The sequence below is a fragment of the Chionomys nivalis genome, chromosome 2 (genome assembly GCF_950005125.1).
Source record: "Chionomys nivalis chromosome 2, mChiNiv1.1, whole genome shotgun sequence".
Classification (NCBI taxonomy): domain Eukaryota; kingdom Metazoa; phylum Chordata; class Mammalia; order Rodentia; family Cricetidae; genus Chionomys; species Chionomys nivalis.
This window is the reverse complement of record NC_080087.1, coordinates 86,232,164-86,253,821: the sequence shown is the minus strand read 5'-3', so window position 1 is coordinate 86,253,821 and position 21,658 is coordinate 86,232,164. Positions and strand designations below refer to the sequence as shown.

The 21,658-nt window shown below is 53.3% G+C and overlaps 1 protein-coding gene across 1 annotated transcript in view; it reads right to left on the bottom strand.

Moving 5' to 3' along the window:
- Window positions 1–21,658, bottom strand: part of Pepd (peptidase D) — a 135,407-nt gene that overhangs the window by 11,838 nt on the left and 101,911 nt on the right. The window contains exons 10-12 of the mRNA XM_057762671.1: window positions 12,596–12,664; window positions 11,372–11,449; window positions 868–1,016 (exon numbers count right to left, since the gene is read on the bottom strand). Coding sequence (XP_057618654.1) covers window positions 868–1,016; window positions 11,372–11,449; window positions 12,596–12,664 — 296 coding nt within the window. The remainder of the gene's footprint in view (window positions 1–867; window positions 1,017–11,371; window positions 11,450–12,595; window positions 12,665–21,658) is intronic.

The following is a 21,658-nucleotide window of genomic DNA, read 5'->3' as shown; positions in this document are numbered from 1 at the left end:
GGCATCTGAAAGCTGTGTTCAGGATGTGGGGAACCTAAAACCCACAGGGTGGGCTCAAAGAGAATTCAGCAGAGCCACACATAGCCCTAAATGTTCCCTTTACACGGAGGTGCTTGTACTAGGCGGGGCTCCCGTGCTGCAGGCAATAGGGCAAATGCAAGAGCTGTGGCTGAGTGCTGCGAGTTCCTAATCCCACATCTCAGCACTATGGGGGGGGGGGTAGTATGTGGAAAAGGCCCAGGCAGTGGCCATACAGTGAAGTGGCGGGGGGCAGCTGGCTCCATGGAGAGGACACCAGGCCCAATACCACCACTGCAGCAGGGACAGTGATCACAGCAAGTAACTAATTCGTGCTTGGCAGTCTGTGTGCTTCCTACCACTCTGCTTAACTCGAACAGGTGCTGCCTCACATGCAGACAAAAAACAGTCCCAAGGGGGAGCTTCATGACCCAAGGTCGTGGCCTCTGAGTGAGGTCAGAGCTTGCTCTGGGGTTCAACCAGTATCCAAAGCTGGCCTGGACCTTCCTCAAGTGGACTCTGTTTTGGGCAGGGAAGGGCATGTTGATGTCCCAATGACCAGTGTGGGTGGAAGGATGTGTAGGGAGATGGGGTTGGATGGCCATGGGTCACAAGGGGTTGAACTTCCAGAGCCAGCTCTGTCCCTGACTCATGGTCAGCCTGTGCCCTCTGGGTGCTCTGGGGGCTCACACCACCTGGACTCGAACTGGCCAAGCCTGTGGAGTAGGTGTAGACAGACTTCATGTCTGCTGCCTGCGGGTGCCTGTCACTCAGTATGTCCCTCCAGTACCCCACCACCACCCCCGCTGCAGGGCAGCTCCTCAGCAGCCCCGCCCTCCTGTCCCTCACCTGGTTTCATAGTGCTCATGACAGTTCTGCAGCTCTTCAGCACCGCCTCGTAGATGGCCTTCTGGTCCTCTGTGAACTTGCCATTGGCCGGGAAGGAACAGGTGATGTCAGAAGCGAAGCAGTAGTACTCTCCACCCATGTCGAACAGACTGCAGGGACAGGGCGTCGTGAGGCAGGCGGGCAGATGCTGGCGGGTGCCATCCCCCACCCCACCCCTCCACTCTTTCTGCTGGGGGCTGGCTGATCAGGAGATGGGGCTGGTGTAGCAGGTTCCTTTCCAACAGAAGAGCGCGACACAGGGGCCTAGGCCCGGTGGTGCTGGCCTGTCACCCCAGCGACTTGGGAGGTGGAGGCAGATGACTGAAACTTTAGGACCAAGCTGGGTGGTGGTGGGGTACACCTCTAACCCCGGTACTCAGAGGCGGAAGCAGGCGGTCGATCTCAAAGTGAGTTCCAGAAAAAAAAAATCTCCAAGATCTGCCTGGGCTACAGAGCAAGTTCAAAGTTAGCCTGCTCTTAGAAAGAGTAGAAAGAGTGCTGGAGATGACACTTGTTAGATGGCACTGGCCTGCACACATGAGATCCTAGGCTCAACCTCCAGAACCACAGAAAGAAAGATGGGAGGAGGAGGGAAGGAGAAGAAGAGGGAGGGAGGGGGAAACGGGCTCAGCCTGTCCAGGGAAGGCAAAAGGAAACTGGCACCAGCAGTTTTAGTTGTGGGGACCCATTCAGAGCAGTGGGAGAGACCCATGGGAGATGGCTGGTCTCCAGATTCCCACATGCTAACTGCCTTCCATATGAGCATGCCAAGAGACTCCCTACGGCCACCTTGCTTGCCCAGTGGGTTGAGCTGCACCAGGCCTTTCTGACAGGCCCACAGTACTCAGGAGGAACCAGCAGGTGGCCGGCGCCTCAGGTGCTGCTCCGCTGTCTGGCATCATCTGCTCAGGTAGGGCAGATGTGTCTCGGCCGCATCTGAGGGGGCAGAGGAAACGTCAGGTGTGTGGAGCTTATTTAGCAGTGCTTTCCTGGGGGCTGACAGAGGTGCTGTCATGTGGTCCCCAGGTGGGTGGCTGTGCAGGCTGAGGCGGTAGAGAGGACTTGCCGGAGCCTTGAGCCAGCAGAGGCTGGACAATGGTAGGAAACAGCTGGGCCTGCCGAGTCAGGACCATGGAGCTACCCTTCTGGATACCGTTCATGGCTCCTGGTATAGCAGAACCCACAGTGGGCCACAGGGCCCAACAATGGGGACAGCTAAGAATTCTGCCCTGTGCACCATCTGGGATAGAGCAAGAAGGCGACCTGTGGGTTCTGGCCTGGCTTTGGGGATAAGGATCCGTCTCCCATGGTATGGGGTCACCTCAGAATGCCAGAGTGTGACTAAGGCGAGGGGGTGTACACACAGGGCACCCCTTCCCAACCTGCCCCAGTCTAGCACCCCCAGGAAGGTCCTGCAACAGACACAGAGCAAGGGCCTATTCCTGGGGTCATGACATTAATCCCAGTCAAACTGGCTGAGGGACCATGGTCCAGTCTTCCTGTACCGACAGAGGCTAGTTCTGCTTAGTGTGGTGGGGGTGGTCATGTCCATCTACAGCCAGATGCATGCTGGCCAGTTTGAGCCCAGGGCATATCTGTGGCTTTCTTTATGAGGCCCTTGCACCCAAATCCTACTCTAACGGTAACCACAGACATTCCAGAAGCTGCCTGTGTGCTAGTGTTGAGAGACAGAGCTGGGGGGCAGGGCGGGCCCCTGGCCCTGCATGGAGAGCATGCATTCTGGCCACATGGCTTGCCAGATAGTACCAGCTACCACACAGCAGCTGATTTTAAAGGAAAAATGCAAATACCCAGGATGCCTGAATCAAAAGTCCTCATCGGGGCACTTTTTAATCTCCTGACTCCTGGTTGCAAAACACCATAAACGAACGAACGGTCAACAGTACGGAAGGCGAAGCATAGATAACATCTCAGGTGATTCCTGGGGATGGGCAGAGGCACCCTCCCCACAAAGCATGACAGGGAACTTTGGCTTGGGTCAAAGTCTCTGGGGACCCTGTGTGGAGCAGACTCAAGAGACCTGGGCCTCACTTCAGGAGAAACCACCCAGCTCAGTTACAAAGAGGGCCATGAAACTTAAGGGGCCAGAGACACACCCAGGCATCTGCTCCCTAGGGTGCTCTGTGGCCCTTGGAGCCAGAAACTGCCTGCAGGTTAACTCCTGTGTAGGATACGAACCAGCCTAGAGGGTGAAGCCCCAGACGGAAGGGAAACTGAGGCTGTGAACACAGGCCCAGCAAAGCCTGCAGTTGAAGGGAGGGAAACATTTCAGTCACCTTGTTTTGCCTCTGCCACTTAGTCTTCGGGACCTCATTTCCCCATCTTTAAAATGGGCAGGAGACCCTTGCAAGCTGCAGGTGTGCAGGGGCTCAGAGCCAGTGCAGGCAGCAGTAGGGACAGAGCTGCAAAGGGGTCCAGCCTCGGGTTGCTGGAAGAACACTTATTTGAGCTTCCCGGACTCAGTAAGGGAAACAATGCTTTGTGGTTTTGGGGGCTGGAGCATCTGAGAAGACATGGCCTGGGCAGACATGTAGAGACACTCATTCCTGGGAGGTGCCACATAAAGGGTGACCTGCAGTCGCCCCTGGGGAAGAGGGCTCTACCAGTGCTAGTCTAAAGGAAAAACAGAAATGAACTATTTTTAAAAACCAGGAAGCTCACAAGATGACACGAAATGCTAGACTCATCTAGAATGGGACAAAACAAGATTCTTGGGGGGCATAGCAGACTGAGCCAAGTTCTCCAAACCTTCCTCCAGAGATGGCATGATGGGCGCTCTGATTTCTTCAGCCAGCCGAGCTCTCTCCTCAGTTTCTAAAGGCCTCAACTCTATTTTTTGTTAAAATCATCCACTTTCTGGAGAAGGAAGTATACAGCCCGCCAGCCAGCTCCATCCTGCCCGGCGACGCTTGGGCACGGGCTGGAGTCTATTTTCGTGTTCTCAGTTCCCCATATTTTCTGCCTTCTTTTCTGCTGTTGTTTATTGTTTTTAAATCCTCCCTCAGTGCTTTCCCATGCATCAGTGATTCCGATTCGAGCCATTTGGAACCCAGGGATGAAAGCCATGGTTCTTACAAATCATCTCCTCCAGTTGTCTACTGCGCCGGCCCTTTCCATGCAGAACGACGATGGAGAATTCATCATTCTTGGCTCAGTCGAGAATGCAAGATCTCCCCTTCCTGGCTGTGTAGGGACATCCACCAGAGACACCTCCATCACTGGCCGAGTGGGTCTGTGTGATAATCTGAGACATCTGGGAGATGACATGTCTCCAAGCAATGTGCTGGCGTCTCCTCCCCACATGTGTTCCTATGGCTGTGGTCCTGGCTGGGATGAACGTTCTGTCTTCCTCTGGCTCTTCATGGGGCAGCGCCAAGCCTGGGCTACCTGCCACCATTGGCCCACCCAGACCCTCTCCAGGTCCTGCTTAACTCCCTTAGGCCCTGAGCAGGGACAAGCCAGCCCACAGGCAGAAGGCCTCCAAGGGAAATGCTGCGATATTTATACAAGGGCCACTTTGTACTCAGCTTGTAGCCTCATTTTAATCTGAGTATGCAACACACACTCGGCTGCTTCTCACCCAAGACTGACATCTTCCATGCACGTGTGCTACGCATGCTTGCTTTGTACAGTCTGTATGCCAGGCTGGAGGGAGAGGGAGAGAGACGGGTTCTGAACAGACCTCAGCAGAGGATGGAACAGGACGGTAGCCAGCCATGTTGTCTCTGCAGCAGGCTGGCCATGGTGGACACCCCCTTCCCAGTTCACAGGTCAGCTGCCCACTCTCGGCTTACCAGCAGGTCTCTGTGCATGGCAGCTTCCGGGAAGGGCCAGCAGCAGCAGCAGAGCCATTCCCAGTGCTCCCATTGGTTACAGGTTGACCCATGGAAGGAACCTCTTCCTACAGACTCCTTGGGCCAGCTGCTCCTCAGGGTCTAGGTAGGCAGGGATGGTCCCCCGTGCCAGCAGCAGGTCTCCATCCCCAAGGCCCAGACCTATAAATCTCTGATGTACACTCTAATGAGAATAGTCCTTTGCTGGGGTCCCCCTATGTTCACAGAGAAATGGCACTGCCCTCTAAGGGATGTCACAGAGGTGCAGAACACTAGTGCCAGGCCAAGTGCCAAGGAGAGAGCACCATCCTGTAGCCTGGACCAGCTGCTGCCTGCCTCAGCCTTCTGGGCCTAGGGTTGGGCACCAGGGTGGTGGCTGTTGTGGGTGGTGTCTGTGGAGGGCCAGCACCAGGACAGTCAGTGGCTACTGTGTGTGTGGGGGAGCCAGCACCAGGTCAGTCCAGGACAGTGGCTGCTGTGTAGGGGAGTGGAGGGCCAGCACCAGGTCAGTGGCTGCTGGGGGGGCAGCACCAGGTCAGTGGCTGCTGTGGAGGGAGGGGGGAGCCAGCACCAGGTCAGTGGTTGCTGGGGGGGGCAGCACCAGGTCAGTGGCTGCTGGGGGGGCAGCACCAGGTCAGTGGCTGCTGTGGAGGGAGGGGGGAGCCAGCACCAGGTCAGTGGTTGCTGGGGGGTGGAGGGCCAGCACCAGGTCAGTGGTTGCTGGGGGGTGGAGGGCCAGCACCAGGTCAGTGGCTGCTGGGGGGTGGAGGGCCAGCACCAGGTCAGTGGTTGCTGGGGGCGGGGGGAGCCAGCACCAGGTCAGTGGTTGCTGGGGGGGAGGGGAGCCAGCACCAGGTCAGTGGTTGCTGGGGGCGGGGGGAGCCAGCACCAGGTCAGTGGCTGCTGGGGGGAGGGGCAGCAGTCATCATCACGCAGACGGCACATGCTTCATTTTCTTTTTTGGTGACCAGTGTCTTGTGATGTCTGTGAGCACTCGGGCTGTCTAGACTAGCACTTTTTAAACCATGGGTTGTGACGTCAATGGAGTGGGTGCGGTCACAAAGTAGTGACAAACTAAACAGAAGGGACAGGAAACACGTGGGGAGGGCATCTGCTTATGGCCAGGAGGCATATCTGCAAATATGAGCCCTGGTTAGAAGGCTAACGTCTCCTGCAATGGGACATGGAAAGCCTCGGTCGACTCATCTGGACAGACTATGTTTGCAGGAGAGATCACTTGCCCCAAAGGCTGGTATATCTTCCAATATGAAATGCTCTGGATGAGGCCCCCTAGTGGCCACCAAGCCTTTAGAACTAGCAAGGCTGGGGAAGGGATGTGAAATGAGCCTACAGCAGGAGCTAGACCCGGATGACAGTCTCTAAAGCCGACTGGAATCCTAGGCATAGATAACGTGGAGTGTGGAGCCACCCTTTGCCCTTACTCCACACCTTCTGCAGCAGGGGAAGAGCCTCGGGCACAGACTCACCCTACCTAGGGGCCACACCTGGCAGCCAGACACACAACCAGAATAGGACAACCCAGTGCAGGGCTCAAGTGATGTGGGGTCTGCTAAGGCCCTTGGTATCTGCAGCCCAGGGGTAAGGATTGGTAAACCTGAGATGGCAACAGCTATGTGAGTCAGCCTGGATGCCACCCAGGCTCCAGCTGTGACCCAGACAGAGGGCCAGCAGCACAGTTCTGGGTACCTTTTAATACTAACTGTTCTGGGATGAAACCACCCCCGTTTCTCTGGGTTTTGGTGACCTCTATACATGGCCATTATCAGAACAGGGAGACAGATGAGGCCGGAGGCCACAGCAGGGGTGGAATGGGAGGGTGCACTGGCAAGCTGCTAAGTGCAAAGTTAGGGATGGGCCTGTCCCTAGCTGGGCTGCAGGCCCACCTCCCACACCCCAGGGCAGCATAGCAAACCACAACCCAGAGAGAGGCCTGGCCAAGTTCTGAGGCTACACTGCCCTCTTCTGGCCGGCGCTGGAAAGCCTTGCACACCATCTGTGAGCCACCACCTGTACTTGGGAGACCTGGACCTGGTGCACACGTGCACCTGTACTCTGATAGGTTTGGAGAGGAGTCCTAGCACCTAGCTTCCCCTCTTATTATAGGCTGGCAGGTAGCTGAGGAGGCATGCCCCATCTACTTCCTGAATCAGAACCCCAGTGGGGACGCATCCTCTGCCATGTGGGGTGAATAGCTCAGCTGGAGAGTCTTGGACAAGAATGACCCAACCTGGGATGCCCTCTTCCCGGTGGACTTAGGCATGTTGACCCAGGTGCAGCCCTTACCTGTCTGTGAGCTGGCTCAGAGGGATGTTTAAGGACCACTCCTTACCCAGAGCCAGTGACTTCCCTGTTTCTCTAGATGTGCTCACAGCCACCTGCTTGGAGCTAGATGCAGTGGGAAGCATCTTCTGTGGCCGCCCACTCAGGAAGGGCCTCCGGTGACCTTATTCAACACCACCCTTTATGTGAACATGCTGGAAGCCTTGACTAACAAGACCGCCACACTTGGCAAGCCCTGTTGTCAAAGCCCTGCCTGCTTGCCTTGAAGAAGGAAACAAGACACAGCTGATGTTTCCTGCAAGACAGTGACCTGACCAACGGGTTCAGGGGACTCCAGGGACACAGCCGGAAGGTGCTCTGGGAGCCAATGGGAAAACTCCAAGAGGCTCAACAGCCACAGGCTCTGCACAGGCCTCCTGGCTCTGCACTGAGGGAGGCCCAGACATCTGAAGCCACACATGTCTCCACTCCTTCCTTGGGATCTACACAGAGCAGCTGGGTGTGGGGCCTGGGAGCACTGGCTAGGATGTGGGATGGCCTGCAGGACTTGGCTGACAAGTTTGATATACAGCATAGACCAGCCTGGGCAACACCTAGACCTCACAGGTCAGGACTGTGGCCCATAGTGGCTAGAAGTGGCCTTAGCTGGCTTTCAGCCCCACCCAAGGTTAACACAAGCAGGCAACAGTCATGCATGTCTGCAATCCGAGCACTTGGGAGGTCAAGATACTGCTATACATCAGGGCCAGCCTGGGCTACAGTGTGAGATCCTAGTTCAGCTGTTTTTAAAAAGTAGTTGCCTGAATAAAGGAGGCCTGATTTGTGCTCTGCCCTGGCCCTGGGCTGGAAAATGCTCTTTGGAGACACAGAAAGCGGGGAGATGTCCAGCCTGTCTGGCTTTGCAGTTAGGTTCTGGCATTCACCAGTTCCCGACCCCTTGGAGTCAGTGCTCTAAGACCCCATAGACAGATTGAAAAACTGCAGTGGGGGCGGGGAGCCTCTGTGCTCAGGATCATACAACATGGCTCCTGGTGCGCTTGCGTGGATATGTGCTGAGAAGCGTGGGTGTACTCACTGCTGGGACTACTGAAAGAGACTTGAAGGTCTGACTGTCACTCAGCATCTCCTCTCCTCACTGCTCCCCAAACAGCCCTATTACTGTTCAATTATCTTTCATGTCAAAAGTTTGGTAGAGCCCAGAGTGCACCCCTGTGTTCAATGCCTGGAGCACATGCCCTGTCTCAGGTGGCACTCAGCTTTGGGACAGACTCCATTCTAGACACATATTCTGGTCCCCTACCTTATGATGAAGGGCTGTGGCTTTATGTTGGGATAACAGTGTGATTTATTATTTACCAAACGCACTAGGTGCTTGGCAGATCAATTTCAATAAAACAATGGATTATAAATGCCGCCAGCAATCTGGCAGTAGCAGTAATCAACAAAACATGTTCTAAATGCTGCATAATAAATTGACTATAATAAACTCATAATGATTCCACTGGCTACATTTCAAAGTTAGCACTAGAAAAACAAAATCACCAATTTGAGTTTGGCATGAACATCCACCGGGTTCCTCAGCTCACTCCTGTTCGCAGCTGTATCCAGAGGCACAGGTGCCACACGCTGCCCATGAGGACTGAGGTCACAGCAGTTGGGTCATGTAGAGGCCTATGGGACACAAGTATCCTCACTGGCCCCTACCCATCTCCAGGATCCCCAGGAATGCAGGTAGGGCTGGCGTTTTCACAGGCAAGATCCCCCCCCCCTTTTTTTTTTGGTTTTTCGAGACAGAGTTTCTCTGTAGCTTTGGTGCCCGTCCTGGAACTAGCTCTTGTAGACCAGGCTGGCCTCGAACTCCCAGAGATCCGCCTGCCTCTGCCTCCCGAGTGCTGGGATTAAAGGCGTGCGCCACCACCGCCCGACCAAGATTCCCCTTTTGGACAGAGAGAGTAGAAGTAGCTGCTTCCTCTGGGGTGTGTGGAACTCAAGAAGAGCCAAACTCATGGCCACGGGGGCTCCAGTCAGAGCTCACTCAGGATGGCAGGGACTGCTGATGTGGCTGGCCTCAGACTGCCCTGGGGTTGGGTTTGAGTGTCTTTTCCCCCAGTCCTAACCAGAATAGGCCAGAGCTAAAGATCATCAGAAAGACTCTTAGGCGCTGGGGGCTTATGATACAGTCCAAAGTGTCAAGCTCTTTGGAGGCTGAGGCAGGAGGATTGAAACTTTAAGTCCTGCCTGGAAAACTTAGCAAGACTCTGTCTCAAAATAACAATTGAGCTGGGCGGTGGTGGCGCAGGCCTTTAATCCCAGCACTTGGGAGGCAGAGGCAGAGGCAGGTGGATCTCTGTGATCTGGTCTACGTGAGCTAGTTCCAGGACAGGATCCAAAGCTGCAGAGAAACGTTGTTTCAAAAAGCCAAATCAACCAACCAACCAACCAACCAACCAACCAACCAACCAACCAACCAAACAACCAAACAACCAAACAAACAACCAAACAAACAACCAACCAAATGAAAAGAGGGCTGGGCTGGGCTGGGCTGGGCATGGTTCAATGCTAGACTGTTTGCCAAACATGCTCAAGACCCTAGGTACTCAGAAGTGTCAGGAGGTGCAGGTGAGGAATATAGGAGGTCACGGAGGGGGAAGCTTGGGGCGATCATAGTGCCTGAAGGGACCAGGCAGCCTCTCCTGCTGCCACTGGCTCCACCTAGGCCTAGAGGGGAGGGAGGGGGAGGGAGGACCCGTTCTATGCATCTCCAACGGAGCCAAGTCTGAGGCAGCCACCCCTCTCCCCAGTCCCCATGATACCACTTGTGAGCCCAGCACCCTGCTGAACCTCAGTCACTCCAGCTCCAGCCAGGGCCCAATTGCGCCCATTGCCTGTGAGCGCACAGGGCTCTAAGGTCTAGACAAGGGCTCTGAGCAGTCTTCAGGCAGACTGACACTGACTGAGGTCCTGCTGTAGTCATGGAGGGGAAGGAGTAGCAATGACCAGCAGTCCTAAAGGCTGGTCTTGAGGGCTTTTCCTGCCTCTCACCTCTTGCTGGCTCATCTGCAGCCTCTTTGTTCCTTATGTGCCCTTTCTGTCATTATCATGGGGAGTCCCAAGATGTGCATGTTATCTCCACTCACAGATGGGTAAACTGAGGCACAGAGAGAAGAAGCTTTCCTTACAGAGAGCTAAGCAGCTTGAACCAGAATGTCTTACCTAGTGGCTGACCCTGGTAGGCAGACTGGCAGTCATGTGCCAGTGTGGACCCTGGGACTGAGTGGTTGTCTTCTGCATGGTAGTTACTATTCAGAGCATGGTGTCTTTCTCAGTGGCTGGTTATCTGTCTGTCCATGCACGCTAGTTATCTGTCTGTCCTCAGTAGACATGGGCTGGGAACTCTGTGGAGCAGGCTCCCACTCCCTGCAGCAGGGCCAAAGCCACACAGTGAGCAGTCACCACAAGGAATGAATGCCGCAGGTGTCTGAGAAGGAAGCTGATGGTCCAGCCAGCTACACTGCAGCGCTGCCTAGGAGCCCAGTTTTGAACAACAGACTGAATGACATCTAAGAACCAACCAGGTCTGGTGGTTTATGCCTGTAATCCCAGCATCAGGGAGCCAGAGGCAGGAAGATTGCTCTAAATTGGCTAGCGACCTTCTTGGCTAGCTTTATCTAGACCCTCACACAAAACGGACATCTAAGAACCAGGCAAGATAGTAACCCTTTGGTCAACTGATGGTCACAGCACATCTGAAGGCCAAGGTAGAGGGGCTCTTAGGAGTGCAGCGTGGCTTGAGCATGCCCTGGCCAACGTCTGGCTGGGATCATGGAGTGACTGAGGAACAGCTGTATCAGTGAGTGCAGATCCCTCCAAGCCCAAGAATGGCAGTCCAGCATGCTCTGCCTGTACTTGCCCTACCATGGCAGAGCTGAAGCAATGGCCGCAGACGGCAATGAGCCTGGTGACCAGGGATAACAGGTTTCAGAATGGGGAGCTCCAAACACCAGCAGCTCAAAGGTTGGAAAGAGGCTAGGGATAGTCAAAAAGCGCCCCTGCCCCCCAGCCCCTTCCTAGCTCCACAGGAAACCACAGGGAATCTTGATGGCCTATGCTTCATGGTGTTCACTTTTAGGGTGCAGGCCTAGGCCTGGGGAAGGGAGCATGCAGGCTAACATCTACAGCAGAGAAGCCTGGCTGAAAGCAGGCCCAGGGCTTTGCTGTAGCCAACCCTCTTGGGACGGGAGCCCAGAAGCCTTTGGCTGACCCAGATGGACATGTGCACAGTGGGGTGACAGCAGCGCAGCCTCACTTACCACATATCTCCATCCTTGATTGTCCGGTCATTGGGGGCCCCGGCATGGCCATAGTGCAGCACGGCTGCGTTCTCACCACTGCAAAGAGCCACGGAGAGTAGGAGAGTAGTTAAGAGCCCACTGTCACCCAGCAGGACCTGGAGGCTGACCAGGCCCACAGCCAGGAACAGAGGAACATGGTGTCCCCGTGTGCCAGAGCTGGGAGCAGCTCCTTGGGTCTGATAGCTGCTTTCTGGGCTGGGGATATAGGCAGCATAAACAAAGAGCAGAGGCTTACGGGCCTGGAGAAGGGCAAATGGCAGGGAGGTTTCATGGACGGGTCCTGGCTGTCTCAGGAGCCTCTTAGGGGGTCGTATCCAGGACCAGGGAGACGAGAAGCTAGTGGCTCCTTGTTCCCTGGTCCATGGAGCTACCCTAATGAGTAATGCCATTAGGAAGAACTTACAGGTCTGTCCTAAGGGGAAAACCCCACCTGGGTGTGTAATATTTATGGTCCCATTTAGGAGTCTCAGGAATCATAAAGTAGAAATAATGATTTTTCTCCCTATCCACCAGAGAAGAACATTTCCAAGGACAGAGATGTTTGAATGTATTATTCATGTGTGAGGATGCGCACTCACATCAGTGAGAGCCGCCCACCTCTGTCCAGGCTGAGCAGGGACCAGGCAGGAGGAATGGAGTTTGGGAGGCAAGCTAGGGTCAGCCCCAGACACACAGTTAGGATGTACCCGTGCAGTCACACTTAGAATGGCACCTGCACCCAGCCACTTACACAGCTGTGCGTGCTCACAGGAGACCACTTCAGTGCAGTCAGAGTCAGTGGCTGCCCCTACGGTCATCGTTAGTTCTACCACATATGTACGTGGGAGCATATCCCGTCATGTGCAGATGGCACAGCCTCAGTGTGCCACACAGACACCCACCCAGAGCACAACATCTGCCTCCAACCATGCACACACTCTTAGAAAAGGACTCAATCCCTGTATCGACACAGCTCCATCCATGTTTTCCTCCATGGCACAAGCACCTGTTTAGAGGCTGGCCTGTTTGTCTATGTTACCTGTGCACATATGTGACAGAGCACGGGATGCCAGCAGTAGAGGGCAAGGAGACTTCTGGGCTCTGGGGTGGGCACAAGAGTGAGCAAGTACCCCTGAGCTAAGCAGAGGTTGGGAGGATGGAGTGTCCCCTGTTGCCTGCCCTCCCATGAGGCCCAAGACTTACCTGCAGCAGATACAGGTGTAAGAGGTGTGGCGCATGCCGCCCCGAGAGTAACAGTAGTGCTGGAACAGGCTGTGGGGAGAGACACAGGGCAGGATGTTACTGGGGTCTGAATAGTCTTCAGATTCAAATGCAGATCCTCCAAAGGGACCTGCTTCTGCCACGCCCCTGAGCAGGCTGGAGTTCGCCAGTGAGCGTGAGCACAGGGCCAGCCGGGGCACAGAACTATGGAGGCCAGAGTGTCACCAGGAGGGTAAGAAGGTGGGCACAACAGGAGGGCAAGACGAGCACTGGAGCCTGACTCTTGGGAGACAAGCTGTGTCGAGGGACACAGTTCTACAGGGCTGGAGGGTCTCCCTGTGAACCTGTGACTGGTGCATGGCTGAGGAGCAAATGACCCAGTGTTATCCTGGGCTGCAGACGGGGTGGCAGGGCTGGTTAAGTGGGCAAGTAGGGCAATCTCCAGGAAGGTGAGGAGGGCCAGGTCTTGGGGCAGGTTCCACATCTCCCTGCTTGAGAAAGCAATAAGCCAGCTGGGTTTAGGGACATGCTCACATCTTAAGCAGGGAGGCCCAGCAGCAAGGACTGAAGGAACAGATGGGCCCTGACCCCAGTGACAAGGGGTGTCTTTGGGAGAGTGGGGGATCATTATAATATTGTGCAATCTGAGAGAGCGACGAGGAGGGTAGGAGGTGGTCCAGCCTTCTAGAAGGTTCAGCAATGAGAGTATCCATGTTGAAAGAGGGGCAGCGAGCTCTCTCCTCACACTGGGACTCCTGGGCAGACTTGGAGGAGGCTCTTCAGACACTGATGGGCCAGACAGGTCATATCAGAAGGTACACACCCGTAATCCCAGCCCTTGGGACACTGAGGCAGAAGACTGCTATGAGTTCAAGATAAGCTAGGGATACATATCAAAATCCTGTCTTCAAGAATCCAAGCCTAAATAAGCAAGCAAACAAGAGTGGCGAACAGAAGACTGTGAGGGCTGGAGAGAGGGCTCAGCGTTCAAAAGCGAGCACTCTTTTGCAGTTTGGTTCCCAGCATCTGCACTGGAAGGCTCATAGCTGCCTGTAGCCTCAGCTTCAGGAGATCTGACACCTTCTGACCTCCATGGGCACCAGGCATGCATGTGGTGCACATACAGACATGCAGGTGGGCGAAACACTCATAAGCATAAAATAAAAATAAACCTTTTAAAAAGAATCACATATACCCCTTTTTGACAATACCTCACTCTGAAGCTCTGGCTGGTCTAGAACTCTAGATCAGGCTGGCCTTGAATTGAACTCATAGAGATCTACCGCTACCTCCTGAGTGCTGGGATTAAAGGGACCTGGCAAAAATAAATCTCTTTTTTTTCTTTCTTTCTTTTTTTTTTTTTTTTTGAGAAAAAGATGGACCCCAGGGAGGCTGCACTGGCCACAGCTTTAGAATGCATCAGGCCCCACCCCTCCTGAATGCCTTGGACCTCAGCATTGGAACACAACATGCCCAGCCTCTGCAGACTATAGCTGGTAAGGGGTGGTGATGGGGAAGCCTTCACCCCATCCCAGAGGCTCCAGTATATGTTCCCAGCTGGGCCCTGGCTCAACCCTGCTCTAAGAAGAAGGCCTAGGTTGTATCCCGCCTATGCCATCTGTAGAGTATCAAAGGCAGCCCGTGGGCATGCTGAGTGGCAGCCCTGCCTGCCCTGCACGTTCTAGGCCTGTTTTGGAAAGTGTCTGCATGGAGGAGTTTAATCTTCTAGGCACTGTAAACACAAATTATGTATAATTGTTATGATTGGGTATTAAGTAGTTGTTATGCAGAAACCGTTTCCCTGGATTCGATCGGCTTCCAGACTTGCCTGCAAACCTTCCAGGATAATTGGGTGCCTTACAAGTAAGATGTTTTCTCAACGCAAAGGATTCAGGAGCTGGGGGGGGGGGGACACCCACTCCTTCCTTCGCTGGTCTCATATTCACAACGGGAGACATGGGCCATGAGAGCAGACCTAAACCAGAGAGCCGAGTCTGGCCTGAGCTAGGCATATCCCTGGGCTTCTCCCACCACCCCAGCAGGCAGCCTCCCTCTACAGATCCCCTGATGGACAGGAAGCCTCTGAAACAGCTCCCTCTCTACACAGGAAGCCTCTAAGCCACCCCATGGAGCCTCAGGGCTCCCTCAGCTTCTGGAGAGATGGTCCTTTCACAAAACATCAGGGGACTATATGGCCATGTTCACAGAGGTGTAGACAGGTGCCTGCACATGACCGCAGGTGCTACTGTGATTGTCTGGCTTCAGAGAGGATAGGCAGAGGGACAGCCATGCCACTGGCATATACAAGTGGCAAACATATTCTACCAGGATGGGGCCTGGGGTGGGTTGGGCACCTTTGCCTGGGGCCTGATCTCAGCAGAGACAAACCTTCCTTGTATCCTTGACTTCCGTAGAAGAAAAAGGCAATGCCCAGTACAGGGCATGGTCTGCAGAAGTAGCTAATAGGCAAGGGAAACTCAGTGGTCTGACATGGGCCACCTTCCAGCCACACGCATGATCCCACATTCCCCCATAAGCAGGGACTCTAGGGACTAGAGTTACCCATGCAGAAAATCCACCCCAAATGAGGCTGGTGTTCTTCACACTGGACAATGGCATGTTCTGCTTTAAATGGTTATCTGGACAGCTGCTGGCTAGCTGCTGCTGGAATTTGGGGAGGCTGTGGGACCTTTGGAACATGGGGCCTGCTGGTCGACAGGGTAACTGGGAGCGGGCCCGCAGGTAGCCCGCTCCACTCTGAGTCCACACGCTGATTCTTGGAGAGGAGACGGACACCGCCTGAGTCTCCCTGGGCCACAGCCAGAGCAGTTCTTATAGCCAAGCCTTTTCTGCCACAGTGGGCTGATAGCCTCTGAACCATGAGCCGAAGCAAAGTCTCCCTTCCTGTTCTGTCACAGCCATAGGACAGGCAGCTAATCAAGACCCAGCCTTATACAAGTTAGGCCAGCACTTCACCACCGAACCATTCTTAAGCCCTTGGTGTTTTGATTTTTTTCCTCATAGAGGATAGAAGCATCCAAGGACACACGGATGCTTTGAGGTCATAATAAGTGAAGTAAGTGGGCCAGTTTTCTGCAGGCTTCTAGCCTGGGCTGTGGATGTGAAAAGGTACCCAAGTTCTAAGGAAAGCAAGGGTGATGCAGGGGCGTGAAGAGGTAATGCCATGTTTCTGATCTTTAAAATGGGAAGAGCAGAGGATCAAATGCTTTCAACTGAGCCACAGCTGTCACATGGAGGCAATGTGAGGCTCTGTACAGGTTGCTCTGAGCTCAGCAGGCAGAGCTGGGATGAGCAAGCATGGTCCAGGCTATCAGAGCAGCCTGACCCCACATCAGCAGCCAGGATACTTCTAAAGGAGCCCTCTGCAGCATGATGGAAGATGGAGTAAGCCAGTAACGGAAAGGCCAACTGCCGAGCACCCAAGCCCATGGCCACCATTTGCTACAGGCTACCAGCTAGCTGCCCCTCTGGAACTACAGTATGTGAATTGATGGAGAATTGCAGCCAGAAACCCTTCTGCCTCTCACACACAGAGGTGCAGTATGGAACACAACATGCAGAGCAGCATGCAAGAGAGAAAGGAGCAGAGGCCAGAGAGTCAGCCTGGGGACCTAGAATCCATATGGAAAAATGAGAGGCAGAGGCTTAGAACCAAGAGGTCGTATGCACACAGAGCTAGGGCCCTGCATGGTGACACACACACACATACACACACACACACTCACTCACACACACAGGACTTGGGGCAACTCTGTAACAAAGCAAGCAGCTAGAATCTAGCCTGCTGGGCTATGCAAGGACACACATATCTCAGGGTTCATACACACAGGTTCATGTGCCCTGGGTTTCCCTGTTCAAATGGGAATGATCTTCAGGGTTTAGAAACTTCCAAGCAGGAATGAAGAAAACAGCCATACTATGATACTGGAGTCGCTAGCAGGAGGGCACACTGAATCCAAACTGGATGGCCACAGTCTCAAAGGGGCCAGTCAAGGACTACAGATACCGCCACAGCACAGGCCTTACATATACACACGCCACATATGTGCCACCCCAGGCCTGCAGCATATCACACACATCATACATACTACATATGCACCCACAGCACAGGCTTTTACACCAAGTCATACACATCCCATACACAGTGTGTCACACACATAACATAACCATATACAAACCACAGTGCAGTTCTCACACATGCATGTCACACATGACACATATACGGTCACTCGCACGTGACACACACACGCCTCATAGACACGCACCACACATTCCACACATGTCATATTCTAGATACCACATGAATACTCAGCACAGACCATATATGCATCTGTGATGCTCATACACGTCACATACATATCACCCCCCACAACACTATGAACTCACATACCCTTTGTGCCCCACCCCCACTACTACAGGCTCACACACCCATCACACCTCATCATATAGACTTACACACCCATGACACACCATACCACTATTATGGATTCACACACCCATAATGCACCCTACCACTATGGACAAACACACCTATCACACCCCCCACTATGAACTCACGCACCCATCATGCCCCCTCCATACAAAATTTTCAGACACAACAAACCCTCCCTAACCCAAGAATTTCTAGAAACAATGCCCAAGACCTTACACACATAGAACATAATTAATACTTAAACAGAGCATGGAAAGAGAATGGGTAGATTTTATGAAGAACTGGCAGTGACCAGTCTCCCCAATGAGGGTAACAGATAGCAAAACAGTTCTGGGAAAACCTGTTCTTTCTGTAGATCTGTGATTTGCACACAGCACAGGCATGGTGCCAGGCTCCACTGCTAATCCTGCTCCTTTGGCTCACCTGGAAGCATCACGACTGGGCACCGTGGTGGCTTGAATGGAAATGGCCCCCACAGGCTCATATTTGAATGCTTAGTCATGGGGAGTAGCACTATTTGAGAAGGATTAGGAGGTGTGGAGATGTTGGAGGAAGTGTGTCACTGGGGTTGGGCTCTGAGGTTTTAAAAGCCTAAGCCAGGCCCAGTCTCGCTCTTCCTACAGATAAGGATGTAGCTCTCAGCTACCGCTCTAGCGCCTGCCTGCATGCCACCATGCTTTCCACCAAGATGATAATGGACTAAACCGTAAATGTTTTCTCTTATAAGAGTTGCCACGGTCATGGTGCTTCCTCATAGCAAAAGAGCAGTGACCAAGTCAGGTATGTGACTAGGCACTAGGGATTCCCACCCAGGGACTTTCTGAAGGCAAAGGAGCTGCCAATGTCCTGGCCACTCAGCCTTCCACACATCCCTACTGCCTGGGCTGCTGAGGCTCTTGCCATTCCTCCAACACCCTTGCCATAAATTTTTCCCAAGCCAGGCTCAGGTAAAAGTTGCACTGTATCCAGGCAACCTGGGAGAATCTGCACAGTGAATAACAAGGTGGATGGAGTTACTGCAGTGACAGAGTGGGGCAGGACCATTTGTCAGTGCCTGGAGATGACTAATGGGGCAAACGCAGCAAATACTCAGACCCATGCCTGTAGGAACAAACCCCCAGGGACAGCGTGGCTGGCCCTGCCTCTGTGTCCTTGGGAGGGTTCCTGGGCGTGTAGCCCAGCTCTAGCCCAGGAAGGTTTATCATCTAATACATAATGATAAGCAGTCCAATAATTACTTGAGATAACAGCAGAAGCCTGCCCTGCTAACAAAGTCAGCTAAGCCCTTGGCAGTGCAAGCTCCCTGGCTGCAGCCTTCGAGGTCAGCAGAGGCCACTAGCGGGGTTGCCTCCGACCACATCACTCCTCAAGCTGGGCCCCGCGGACCTCAGGACTTCAACACCAAGCCCTTGCCCTGCCACTCATCAGCTGTGTGCGCCTGATGGGCCTCATCTCCACATTTGTGAAAACAGGATAGCGGTACCCCACTTCCTCTGGGATTTTTTACTTAATCCTTAGACTATGTGGCTTGGTGACTGACATACAATGAGCGCCATGAACAGAACATTCCTTCTGTGGTCACTGTTCAGAGGTCTTAAGAGGTGTCCACAAGTTAGAGTAAACAGAAAGAGTTTATGGGAGCCTTTGAGAAAACAGACCTTGGCGCATGTGCACGCATGTACACACACATACACACACACACAAGCATGCACGCATGCACGGACGCAACCACACACACACATCCCCCCCTTACTATATAGGCCTGGAACATGCTGGTCTTGAACTCACAGAAATCCATCTACCTAAGTCTCCTGAGTGAGTTCAGGAATTAGAGATACACACAACCATGCCTGGCCCTTGGCTCTTTCTTGAAAACCAAACGAAACCTGCAGAGATCCACACCATTCCCGCATCAGTCCTGCCACTCTGCTCCCTGCACAGGCCATCACACAGAGGAGGCAAATGTTTGCCATCACACAGCTCCAGGATTCAAGCTCACATAATGGCTACCTGGCCCTTCATGGTGACTTCAGGCAGGGCTGATCCAGGGGTCTCAGAGCCCTGGCCATGTAAAAACAGGGAGGAGAGAGGTATCTTAAGGTATTTTTTGGGGGCGTGTGTGTCAAACAATGGTGTCATATATAAATGTCTCAGCACCGAGATACTTAACATCTTAAACACATTTATTCACTTCTTGTGTGTGTGCGTAGGTCAGAGGGCAACTTGCGGGAGCCAGTGCCTTCTGTGGGTTCCAGGAATGGCACTGAGGTAATCAGGTATGGCAGCACCTTTAGCTTTGAGATTTTATTTTTTATTATTGAGTATATGATGGAGGAGGGCTCTGGCACATGTGTGTGGAGTCAGGGCAACTTTGTGGATCTGGTTCTCTCTTTGCTCCTTTAAATGGATTTCAGGATCAAACTTGGGCCATCAGGTTTGAGTGGCAAGCACTGCCCACTGAGCCAGCTCACCAGCCTGACTTTTTATTTTTAAGTAACTTTTTAATGTCTGAGTTACTTTTAATTCACATTTATACTATATGAGCTATGATGTTTGCTAAGTAAGAATACTTTATGTATTAATATACCATACCTAACTAAGCTCGTTCCCTGTGTGACTGGAAGTCCCTTTTCAGGGTAAGAGAGACACAGTCCATCATAGAAGAGAGGCATCACAAGAGACACGGAGTATTTCCCGTTTCCAGTCTTCAGAGACCAGGAGTCACATGTGTGCAGTGGTCAATCCTGACTGCCAATTTAACTGAATTCGGGGAAAGGGTTGGTATGTGTCGCAAGGATTCACTGTGAGAGAAAAAAAAAAGGCCCTCCCTAAATGCGGCTGGGCCTATCCCAGGGCCAACCAACATAAAAAGGGGCAAAGAAAACGGCGACTGAGTGCTGGCATTCTCTGCTCAGAACTGAAGAACAGCCTCAACCACATGCTGCCACCATCGTGGACTGAACTCCCCGTCAGCCCAAACACACCGTTCCTCCTGAGGTTGTTCAGACCAGATATTTGGCCTCAGCATGTCAGCAGAAGGGACACGTGGAAACAGCAGCACTCCTTTCCTCTGAGGCGACCATGGGCCATCAGAAGGCTCCCGGCAAACAGGCTCTGCCTCCGTGTACCACTGCCAGCTCTTTCAGCATGTGGGCCGTTTGCAGGGCAGACACTGGGACAAGTGAGGATGGACCCAGAGAAGGCTAGGGACAAACAGGACACCACTGCCCGGCTTCTCCGTGTGTTTTAAATGATCAAGTGGAATTCACATAGTATGTCGCCAAGAAGGGCCTGGCGTGAAGTCCTTATACTAAAACCAGCAATGCATCATTAGTGAAGCCACTCGTAGCAGAGGGCTGACAGTGGCCCAACACAACTTGCACCAATATGGCATCATTAGTCACAAGGCCCATCTGCAATCACTGTGATGACATCTCTGCGTTTAGCAGCCTCTTCTGCTTCCAGATGCTCCCCAAGTGTCCACAGTCCCTCCTCCCACCAACACTACCCTTGTATTAGTCAAGACAAAGGTTCTGCCAATCTTACCTCAGGGGATGGGTCCCGGGCATCCTGGGCCTGCATAGACCATCCTGAGCCACTAGTCCTAACTTTTCTGCTCCTGATGGGGTACCTCTATGCATTAGCTACCTTTCTTTTTACTGTGACCAAATACCTGAAAAGCAGTAGCTGGAGGAAGGAAGGAAGAAGGAAGGGAGAGAGGGAGGAGAAAGGAAGGAATGAAGGAAGGAAGGAGAGAGGGCGGGCTTATTTTGCCTCAGATGGGAAGGTGCAGTTAGTTCATCCTGTTGGGGGAGGCACAGCAGCTTGCTCACTTATGGGCCAGTTTCAGCATTTAGCTGACTTTTTAAATCTTTCCATCCAGGTCTCCAGCCCGTGGGGCAGTGCTGCCCACATTCAGGATATGTCTTCTTCCCATGGAGAACTGTCTCTGAAGAAGCCCTCACAGACAGCTCTAGGTGTGCCTCCTAGGTGACTCTAAACCCAGTCAGGAAGTAAGTGAAGATTAACCCGACTCTTGCAATCTGAGGTCTGTTATGGGAGGATCGGGCCAGTGGGTTTGGGCTTGGTGTCTGTGCAGACTTTCAGATCTGAAAGCCTCCAAAGCCTGGGGCCTGTCAGCCTGTGAGGGTTGGAAGGGCACCTATCACAGACCTTTCTAGGAAACTGGATGAGATCTTGCAGGGAAGGGCCTGGTGCTGCATAAATCCTGGTGGCAGAGGGCGCTACAATAATCCTCTACAGCTGTGCACAGGTCTACAAGGACATATGGGTCCACCCAGTCAGGGGTGAAGAGGCCTCAGGTGGCTGGTGGGAAGTAGCAGCTGGTACTCGGAAAAGGATGCTGGGATGCAGGAACCCCAGGGACAGAGGCGAGGGCGGTAGCAGGGGCTGCAGTGGTCACGGCGGAAGACAGAAGGTGAGCAGCCGCCGTGCAGCAGCTCCCCTCACTTGGAAAGGCCTTATCAAGGTATGAGATAATTAGCATTTTAATTGGATAATTGGGAATTCTAAATTGCCTATCTTCTATTAAGCATAACTGAGGACATAACATGACATTCAATTAACAAATC